Source organism: Nicotiana attenuata, chromosome 11 (genome assembly GCF_001879085.1).
Source record: "Nicotiana attenuata strain UT chromosome 11, NIATTr2, whole genome shotgun sequence".
Classification (NCBI taxonomy): Eukaryota; Viridiplantae; Streptophyta; class Magnoliopsida; order Solanales; family Solanaceae; genus Nicotiana; species Nicotiana attenuata.
The window spans coordinates 31,458,208-31,469,348 of NC_031999.1; the positions used below are offsets into that span (position 1 = coordinate 31,458,208).

At 41.0% G+C, this 11,141-nt stretch overlaps 2 protein-coding genes across 2 annotated transcripts; one reads left to right on the forward strand and one right to left on the reverse strand.

Annotated features, from left to right (window-relative positions):
• On the reverse strand, window positions 503-956 carry LOC109234796. The gene is made up of 2 exons (XM_019400852.1): window positions 872-956; window positions 503-819 (listed from the first exon to the last, which is right to left on the reverse strand). The coding sequence occupies exons 1-2, from the start codon at window positions 954-956 to the stop codon at window positions 503-505; spliced, it is 402 nt and encodes a 133-aa protein (XP_019256397.1).
• LOC109234311 (rac-like GTP-binding protein ARAC7) lies at window positions 3,173-6,060 on the forward strand. Its single transcript, XM_019400238.1, has 8 exons — window positions 3,173-3,492; window positions 3,614-3,701; window positions 3,793-3,902; window positions 4,083-4,146; window positions 4,245-4,309; window positions 4,389-4,454; window positions 4,606-4,712; window positions 5,726-6,060. Exons 1-8 carry the CDS (start codon window positions 3,394-3,396, stop codon window positions 5,757-5,759), a joined length of 633 nt encoding a protein of 210 aa, XP_019255783.1. The 5' UTR covers window positions 3,173-3,393; the 3' UTR covers window positions 5,760-6,060.

Genomic DNA, 11,141 nt, shown 5'->3' on the forward strand with positions numbered 1-11,141 from the left:
CAGTGAATTGAGGTCCACAACTGATTTCTTTGGGGAGGTCGAAGCGGCATACAATATTCTTCAATATGAAGGCGATAACTTCTTGCTCGCGTATCTGGGCGAACGATCCTGCTTCAACCCATTTAGAGAAATAGTCAGTTAAAACCAAAAGGAATCATACATTACCTCACGCTACTGGGAGGGGGCCGGCAATGTCCATCCCCTATTTGATGAAAGTCCATGGCGAGGTGACTGAGTGGAGGTGCTCGCCCGCTTGGTGGATCATGGGGGCGTATTTCTGGCATTGTTCGCATTTTCTCACGAATTCGGCGACCTCTTTTTTTATTGTGGGCCAGTAGTAGCCTACTCGTATGAGGTATTTGACTAGGGATTGATTGCCGGTATGAGCTCCGCAGTGTCCTTCATGGACTTCCTCCAGAACGCGCCGCGTCTGGTTTGGGCCTAAGTATTTTGCTAGGGGGCCGCCATACATTCTTTTGTATAAATCATTGTTGATGACGCTCTACCTGTCTGCCTGCATTCGAAGCTTCTTGGCTTCCTTTTTATCGTCTGGAAGCACTCTGTCCTGCAAATATGTGACAATACGATTGCGCCAGTCCCAAGTTAGGTTTATAGTTCGTACCTCGATTTGATAGATCGACGAGTGGAGGAGAGTGACCATATACCCTTCTTCGGTTATGCTTTCAGTGGCCGCTGCCAGTTTGGCAAGGACGTCTGCTTCGATATTTTGTGTTCGAGGGATTCGGTCGAGCTGGCATTCATCAAACTCGGGTAATAGCTTGCAGATCTCGCCCTGGTATTTTTGCAGTCTTTTTGTTCCTTGATTTGGAATGTCCCTATGACTTGATTGACGATGAACTGAGAGTCGCACCGTAGGACGACTGCTTCGCTCCGTACTTGAGTGCTAACTTTAGCCCTGCAATCACGGCCTCATACTCAGCTTCGTTGTTAGTCATATCTGGGTATCTTATGGACTAGCGAGTTACTTCACCTGTTGGAACCTCGAGCACGAGTCTCAGTCCCAATCCCGACGCGTTCGAAGCGCCATCTATCACAACACCTATAGGTCGTGTATTTTGGGGGGAAGTATGGGCGGCTTCTTTTTCGACTTCAGGCATTATTTTTGTGCTGAAGTCGGCGACGAAGTTGGCGAGCACTTGCGGCTTTATCGTCGTTTGCAGCTGATAGGTTATATCGTGCTCGCTCAATTGTATGGCCCATTTGGCCAAACTGCCCGATAGCTCGGGTTTGTGCAGAATACTCCTTAGGGGAAAGGTCGTTACTACCGAGATGGGGTGGCACTGGAAATAGGGTCTAAGCTTTCGAAGCTACAACCAAAGCCAGGGCCAGCTTCTCGAGGTGTGGATACCTCGTCTCGACATCAACCAGAGTTTTATTAATATAGTAAATGGGAGACTGCGTACCTTTGTTTTCTCGGACCAAAACCGCACTTACGGCCATATCAGACATAGCTAGATAGACGAGGAGACGCTCACCAGGTTCCCTTGTGGTGAGTAGTGGGGGTCAAGATAGGTACGCCTTTAATTCTTTCAAGGCTTCGACGCACTCGGAGTTCCATTGTCTTTCTTGAGTACGCCGAAAAATTTATGACATCTATCGGAGGATCGTGAGATGAAGCTCGACAGGGCGGCTATGCGACCAATCAGCTTTTGTACATGTTTTTTACTAGTCAGGTTCCCTGGTTTTCCTTCTATAGCTTTGATTTGGTCGGGGTTGACCTCGATGCCTCGTTGTGATACCAAAAAACCGAGGAACTTTCCCGAGGTTACTCCGAAGGTGCACTTTACGGGGTTCAATTTCATACCGTATCGACGCAGTTTGTCGAAGGTCTCTTTCAAGTGGTTGATGTGATCTTCCTTCCTTTTCGACTTAACCAACATGTCGTCGATGTAAACTTCCATTGTTTTGCCGAGCTGGTCTTTGAACATTCTTGTCACCAACCTCTGATACGTCGCCCCCGCATTTTTCAGTCCGAAAGGCATCAGTCTGTAGCAGTACATTCCCTGATGAGTGATGGAGGCGGTCTTCTCCTGGTCTTCCTCTTCCATGAGGATCTGATTATAGCCCGAGTATGCGTCTAGGAAGCTGACCAGCTTGTATGGGGAAGTGGAAACGAATCTTTCAGGCAGGCTTTTTTTAGGTCTGTGAAGTCCACGCACATCCACTACTTCCCGTTCTTCTTTTTCACCATGACCACATTGGCGACCCATTGAGGATATCTTGACTCCCTCATGGAGCCATTTTCGAACAACTTCTCTACCTCTTCGCGGACTGTGTCATTTATGGTGGCGTTGAATTTCCGCCTGATTTGTCTCACCGGGGGGTGGAATGGGTCGACGTTCAGCTTGTGTGTTGCTATATCCTTTGGGATACCTGGTATGTCTGCAAGCAAACAGGTCTATGTTACTTTTGAAGAATTGACGGAATTTACCTGGTTCTTGGAGCTTGTGTCGATGAAAGCTTTCTTGCTGTGGTCGTTATCATCGAGTTGGACGGGGTCGAGGTCTTCTATGGTTGATGTTGTGGCTTCTACGACTTCGGGGTCTTTGATCACATCCTTCTCGTCCTCGCTCGACCTCGACCCTGTTGATTGCTATATTTCTTTAGCTTTACCCTTCAATTGTTGGGTGTGTGTGCTTGGGCGATGCGGTAGCATTCTCGGGTGGTGCGTCGTTCTCCCCGGATGATGAATACCCCCCAAGGGGTGGGAAATTTGATGACTTGATATAAGCTGGAGGGGACGGGTTTCATGGCGTGTATCCAAGGTTGACCTATGATGGCGTTGTACGCCGTATCCTGGTCCATATATATATATATATATATATATATATATATATATATATATATATATATTATCTTTTCTGCTATATAAAAAATAGTATATAATTATACATTTTATATTATATTCAGGATACTGATTATTCGTTGTAGATTAGTTGTCCATAGTGTTATGCGAATGATAGTTTGGCGAAGCAAATGAGTGGTACAAGGCAGAGAGCAGGAGGATAGTGTAGCAAAAGATGGAAACCAGCTTGCCCACAAAAGTCGTTTTGAGCCGTTTGAAAACAGGGGACCCATCCACATCCACATCCTGCAACCTTTTTCAATGGTAAGATTTTCAAATTTATTGAGAGGTTCGAAAAAGTTAATTTGACTCCTCTCTTTCTATATCTGCCACTCTCTGTAGTTTATTTAATGTGTTTTTCTTGAAAGTAGAAGAGGGGGTCCTGGTCCTCTCTCTCTACCTGTATCTTATTGTCTGTACTAACAAGGGTCAGTTTTCAAGATACTCTCCTTCACACTTGACTTCCTTCCTTTTCCTTTTTTTGAAAAAAACTGTCACTTTAACATAAAATAGAAGTTTGAGAGAAGATGAGTGCTTCAAAATTCATAAAATGTGTAACAGTAGGTGATGGTGCTGTTGGCAAGACCTGCATGCTCATTTGTTACACTAGTAACAAGTTCCCCACAGTCAGTTTCCTCTTTACCTCATTTTGTGGTTTTACTTGTTCCTCTTTCTTTCTTTCTTTTTCCTTATTTTCTTTTCTTGACCTTCTTGAAGTAGCTAGCTATTTTGGGCTTTTACTTGCAGGACTATATTCCAACTGTGTTTGACAATTTCAGTGCTAATGTTGCTGTGGATGGGAGCATTGTCAATTTGGGGTTGTGGGATACTGCAGGTACTTCCACTTTTTATTTAAAAAATTTCCCTAAATGAAATTAGGTTTCTTAGCTTTTACTTGCTAATGGTTTTCTAACTGTGTCTTAAAGGTCAAGAAGATTATAGCAGGCTGAGACCACTAAGCTATAGGGGTGCAGACATCTTTGTGCTAGCTTTCTCTTTAATCAGCCGGGCCAGCTACGAAAATGTTCTAAAAAAGGTACTACTATTATCCAACAACACTTTATTGGTCTCGTTCTTTGAAAAATGAAAAAACTTTCTCCTGAACAAATATGTTGGTACATCTTCAACCTGCTATTTCCATTTAAATGAATAGATTTACTCCAATAAAAGCAATTCTCAGTTACAAGGATTTAATTTTATTATGAATTATATGCAGTGGATGCCTGAACTTCGTCGTTTCGCACCCAATGTTCCAATTGTACTTGTTGGGACAAAATTAGGTATGTATTGAACTGATATAATTACGATCATGATTTACTCTTTGCGGAGATTTCTTCCTAGTCCATAGTATTATAACCTGTGATTAATTTCACGACAGATCTTCGAGAAGATAATCGGTATCTAGCAGATCATATGGGCTCAAACATTATAACACCTGCTATGGTACTGTGACTATATCATTTTGAATTTGAAAATGCTCAGTATAGATTGTACAACAGTAATTCAGTTAGCTCCACTGCAGGGTGAAGAGCTAAGGAAACAAATTGGTGCAGCAGCTTATATAGAGTGCAGCTCTAAAACACAACAGGTATATATATTTCAAATGTGCTACAAAATAAATTTTCCAGAATACCTAGAGTATTATCAGCTACATGTTGACTGCTAGGAAAATTTTCGCTATTAATCGGAGTAATATATAAAGTTTGCCTATTTACTAAACTGTTTTATGTATCTGTCAGAATGTGAAAGCTGTTTTTGACACTGCAATCAAGGTTGTGCTTCAACCTCCTAGGAGGAAGGAGGTGGCGAGGAAGAAAAGGCGCAGAAGCACTGGTTGCTCAATTGTGTAAGTTCAGCATTTTAGTATGTATCTTGTCAAGACAAATTGGACCTTATGCTATTAAACATCTGTATTCTTATGAGTTAGCCTTATCGCTTGCATTAGCAACACAAAAAGAAACTTAAGTCAGATGCTTCATCAAGTGCAAACAACCACAACATTGAACTCACTTGGATATTTTGTTAAACTACCAAAATGAGGGATCTTTGGAAAAAAAAACTATAACAGTCAATGTACATAAAGATACTAATCTGGCAAACAACATATAGAGTGAAAATTTTTGTGCAATGTGTGAATTAAGCCCGATACCTATTGTGAAGTGCCTCTTTCTTGGAATTGGTATATTTCATATTTTCTTTTTCTTTTTTTAACTACACTACTTGCTATTACCAGGTTAAGAAGCAACTTCGGAAATGTGCTTCATTAGAGCATGTGAAATTGGATCTAGTGTTGTTTGATCATAAGTCATAAGCAAGCAAGGCAATTGTTTCTGGCTTAGGGTGTGTTTGGTATGAAGAGTTTTCCAATTTTTCGATGTTTGGTTTGGCTTAAATGTTTTGGAAAATATTTCCCTCTTGAACTCACTTTCCTCCAATTGGAGAAAATGTTTTCCCTATCAAGAGAAAGGGAAAATATTTTTCAAAACTATTTTTCAACTTTTCTCACCCTATTCCTCATCCCTACCAACCCCCACCAACCAAACAAGGCAAAATAATTGATAAAAACCGCTCATTTTCCAGGAAAACATTAACACACCCTTATCGGTGCTTATCTAGTTTTAGTTCGGTACGGTTTGTTCCAAATTTCTAAGAACACACCGAATCTTTCTCCATATGCCATAATATTGAGGCATCCTTGGTTGCTCTCACTAATGATAGGCATCTGCAGGTGGTCCACATTTATAAAATCTTTTGATTGCTCTGCCAATATTTTTAACTCTACAGATGAAACCATGATATATATGTTGATTGTTGATCTTCTATTTGTTCAATCTCTAATGTCTCACTTGGTTTCGACAGCAGGGGGATCGTGTGTGGAGGCTGTGTCGCTTAGGAAAGTTTAGGTTTGACGCTCGCCATATATATCCTTTCCAACAACTACTGACTCGAGTGCTTGCCCGTTGTTTTTCCGTGGTTCTAGGCGAAGGCCGGAGATTATGATATGGCTGAAGAATATAGTATTGTATTATCTGTTTTGTACCAACTAGTCGTGGATAAGCAGAGGGAATTGTTGATTCCTCAGGTCATGGTTTTTGAATATGTGGTTCTTGTGGATACATTGTGCCTGCTTTTACTAATGGTTAGATCAAGATGACTGTCAATTGGTAAAAAAAATATCTACTTTGTGAGGATCATCTGCATATTTCCCCTAAAATGCACTTTACCTTTAGTCTTCCCCATTTAATGTTCTTAATGAGTGTCTAACATTTGTCATTTATCTAATATTTAGCAAAGCATAACATCATACGCAATAGTCGAATGTATAGTAGTATTATATTAAGTAGTCAGAATAATAAAATATCATATGCCAAATCTAATATACCCACAACAGTCCTGAAGCATCTAATAACATCTAAATAGGACGTAAACCAAATGTGTCACGCCTCAATTTTGAAGGAGCCCATGGACAACACTCGATATCTTAAAACTTTTATTGAGCGAATCAACTAAACATATCTAACACCCATCATCGTGAACATACAAGCAACATCTCATAAAACATGCACAACATTAAGTGGAACATACGGCTCAAGCTTCAAGATTAGCTTTTAAACTAAAAGTCAAAAACTATGGCTTATAAGCGTCATATATGTTGGTATTATTGATAAATATACTGCATAGTTAAAGATTCCTTTGTAGTCCCTTTTTTTTTCTCAGTTTTTTGACTTTTACGAAAGACAAAGTATCTCTCATTGGTTGTGGAAAGTTTCTTTCTTCTCTTTATATTTAATTGCTCTTTGGGCTTGTAAAGAGCTAGTAAAAGGGAGTGGCCTTGCGTACGTGAGAAATTGGTGCTCAAGGCAAAATCGGGTCGATTTCCCCCCCCCCCTTCCTCCCCCCCCCCTTCCCCACGCGCGAGATATACGTGAGGCCTAATTCAAATCTGGTTTTGCTAAAAAAAAAAAAAGTAATTCTTCATGTTTTGAGCTTACCAGAAAAGTGTCCAAATGCATGCTTACCAAAATATGTCCAAATTCATTCTCTTTGAATTGAATTATGTAACATTTCTATAACGACCTGACCGGTCGATTTAGGAATTTGCATTCCGTTCGATGGTTCGAGGGCATGAGTAGCTTCGTATGATGTATTATGAATTGCATGTATCGTCGGGTTTAGTTTTTGGGTGATTCGGAATTGATTTGGAAGAATGATCCTCATTTTAGAAGCTTTAAGTTGGAAGAGTTAACCAAGTTTAACTTTTGTGTATTAGACCTCGGATCGGAGTTTTGATGGGTCCATTAGGTCCGAATGGTAATTTTGAACTTGGGCGTATGTCCGGATTTGCATTTGGAGGCTTCTAGAAGGTTTTGGCACTATTTGGCGGTTTATAAAGTTCATAGGTTTGATTGGAAGTTGACTTTGATATTATCGGGTTCGGATTGTTGTTCCGGGGGTTGGTATATGTTTGATATGTCACTTGGAACTTGTATGCAAAATTTGGGTTCATTACGAATTGGTTAGTCTTGAATCGGACACTTGGTTCGAAGTTTGAAGTTTATGAACTTAAGAGATTGATCTTGATCGATAATTCGTGGTTTTGATATTATTATGTGTGATTTGAGGCCTCAAGTATGTCCGTATTATATTTTGGGACTTGTTGGTATGATCAGACGGGGTCCCGAGAATATCGGGTGAGTTTTAGGGTGGTTTTAGACCATTTCTAGGCCCTTTTTAGTTGCTGATTTTTGGCTACAGGGGTGTGAATCGCAATCGCGGACATTTGGGTCACGTTCGCGAAGAGCAAATTGTTGTTTAGGCTTTGTGAATCGCGATCGCGTAGAAGAATTTTGTTGTCACAAGACTGACTTTGGAAGCTTATATCTTGTAATCAATAAAGAATTTGGAGATGATCCAAAAATAAAGGTTGTAGCCCTTTGTGTCTAGTTTTCAAAAAATCAAACCGTTTGTCATCCTACGACCAATCGGTTAACAGCTGATTGCTCTACCACTGAGCTACTGAGGAACAACAGGAGATTCGATCTCATAGAGTTCAATTCCAGTTCCCAACCCATGACCTTTATAGGCTTCGGCGGATGTAGATTCGGCAAAAGATTACTCTTCTTCAGGTGCAGATGAGGTTTATGGGGAAGAGGAGGCAAGGGCTGACGCTTAAGCATCGGCTAGTTGAACCACTCCTGTCCTTCTTTCATATCCGAGGTGGGCGCTTTACACATATGATATGGAGGTCTAGTACGGTTAGAGTTTTTCACAATATGTTACGACCAATGTACTAGAGGTTGTCAGGAAGAGTTAGGGAAGCTTGTTGGAATTTGTTCATTGTAATGGCGGAGACATGGCTGCGATCTCGAAGGGTAAAAACTGTGCTGGAATTTTTTTGAATCGCGTTCGCGAGGTTAGCGATCGCAATCGCAAAGAAGGACCCCCTGGCGGTGCATTAAAACATCAAATTTTGGGATTTTAAGTTCATTTTCTTCACTTTTTGAGTTCTTGGAGCACAAATAAAGCGATTTTGGAGGAGATACACACCCAAATCTTGTGGGTAAGTAATTTTATCTTTGTTTTGATTATATATTTTATTTTTTCATGGATTATTACACCTAAGTCAAGGATTTGAAGAGAAGAAATTAGGAGGTTTTTGTCTAAATTTTTCTAAAGTGATTATTTGAGATTTGAACATCGATTCGGAGTCGGATTTGAGTGAAATTAGTATGGTTGGACTAGTAATTGAATGGGTTGTTGGAATTTATGAGTTTTGTCGGGTTTGAGGTGCGGACCCAGGTTTGAGTTTTTAGTTGTGTAACGACCCGGCCGGTCGTTTTAAGAATTTACGCCCTGATCCCCTATTAACTGCTTTCCCCATGTTTGTTTCTGCTATTGTGAGTTGCCGGGAGGATTTATTTGGAGTTCTGGAGAGATTTGGGACACTTAGTTCCTAAATGAGAGTTTAAGCTTTAGAATTTGGACCATAGTCGGAGCAATGTGAAGACGGCCTCGGAATGGAATTCCGTTGGTTCCTTTAGCTCCATTGGGTAATTTTGGGCTTAGGAGCGCGTTTGGATTGTGTATTGGAGGTCCGTAGCTTAATTAGGTTTAAAATGCCGAAAGTCAAATTTTTGAAGTTTCCGGTTCGATAGTGAGATTTTGATATCGGGGTCGGAACGCAATTACGAAAGTTGGAGTAGGTCCATTGTGTAATTTGGGACGTGCGTGCAAAATTTCAGGTCATTCGAACGAGGTTTGATAAACTTTTTGATCAAAAGCAGAATTCGGAAAATTCTTGGAACCTTAGGCTTGAATCCGATGTTATTTGGTTGACTCGATGTTGTTTGAGGTGTTTTGAAGATTTGTATAAGTTTGGATAGTGGTATATGACTTGTTCGTGCTTTTGGTTGAGCTCCCTGGGGCCTCGGGGTGATTTCGGATGGTTAACGAGAAGTTTGGAGTTGGAAATTTGCAGCTGAAGCTGCTGAGTTTTTCTGTCATAACCGGGGACTTAAGTGAAAACTGCAGAAGCGGTGCCCTTGACCGCAAAAGCGGTAGCGCAGAAGCGGAAATGGACCGCAGGTGCAAAAAACCTGGGTCAGAAAGTATAAGAAAGATTTCCTTCGCGAATTTGGGTTATTTTTCATAATATTTCAATGTGAAGAAGCTTTGGAGAGCATTTTCAAGGGAGATTTTCAGAGGGATTCATTGAGGTAAGGCCTTTGGTCCTTAAGCTCGTTATAATGGTGATTTTTATCATTGTAAGCATGAAATTTGAAGGAAAATCAGTGGTAAATTGGGGGTTAGGGCTTGGTTAATTGGAGAGCTTTGAGTGGTGATTTGAGGGACCATTTGAGGTCCGATTTTGGTACTTTTGGTATGATTGAACTCGTGAGAGTGTGAGGATCCCGAATTTGTAAATTTTACCCAATTCCGAGAAATGGGCCGGGGGGGGGGGGGGAGGGCGTTTTGGTAATTTTTCCTAATTTCGCGTATTAGCTTAGAATTAATTAGTTGAATTAGTTACTTGAAGTGTTACTTACATTATGCAATTACTTTGAATAGATTTGGGCCATTTGGAGTCGGATACTCGTGGCAAGAATGTGGTATTGAATTGATTAAGCTGGTTCGAGGTAAGTGGCTTGTCTAACCTTGTGTGGGGGAACTCCCCTTAGGATTTGGTACTGTGATATCTGAGATGCCTTGTACGTGAGGTGACGAGCGCGTACTTGTGCTGATTATTGAAAATTCTATTTTACAGTTAAGTATCTATATTTCATATTTTACTTCACTGTTTACACTATTTGAACTTTGAGCTTACTGCTAGCGTAGGAAAGCATGCATAAATGACTAAATTGCCTACTTGCTCAAACTGCCTTATCTGAACTCTGTGCAACATGCTAGGTTAGAATTACCTGTCTATTTTGATGTTAAATTGAATTGAGTTGATTATTCTTGTGTTGTTGCTGCATGTTTACATTGGGACTACGGGCGGTTCCCGGTAGATCCCTCTTGTCTGTTTATTTGGGACTACGGATGTGGTATTCCGGTAGATCCCCCTGCACAGTGATATGGACTATGGGACAACACCCGGGAGATCCACTGATTATTTACTTTTGGGAATACGGATTTGGTATTCCGGTAGATCCCCCCTGCACAGCGATATGGATTACGGGACAGTACCCGGGAGATCCACTGATTATTTATTTTTGGGGCTACAGGACGGGATCCTGGTAGACCCCCAGTTATTATCTTTAAGTTGAGTTGTATACTTCAGTGGTTATTGCCTTGGTTGTGGTTGTTGTTTCTCTCATTATCTATATTTCTTTACTACTGCTCATCTTCCTTATATATTATTGTATATGACCGGTAGGGCCCTGGCCTTCCTCGTAACTACTCGACCTAGGTTAGGCTTGGCACTTACAGGGTACCGCTGTGGTGTACTCATGCCCTTTCCTGCACATGTTTTTGCATGTGCAGATCCAGGTACATCCACTCAGTCCTACCACCCTTGAGGCGAGGCGTTTTCTATAAAAACTTCGAGGTATATCTGCCGCGTCCGCAGACCGAGGAGTCCCTTTCCGTTCTCTGTAGTAATATAGCCCTTCTGTATTTTGTTGTTGTTAGACATTTCTGGAGTTAGAGAATTTTATGTACTCTTAGCTTGTGATTCATGGGATTCCGGGTTTTGGGAGTTTTCAGTTGAAAATCTTGTATTGCTATATGCCGGGCGGCATCTTAAACACTGTTATATCCTGTTATCTTGGTTTTT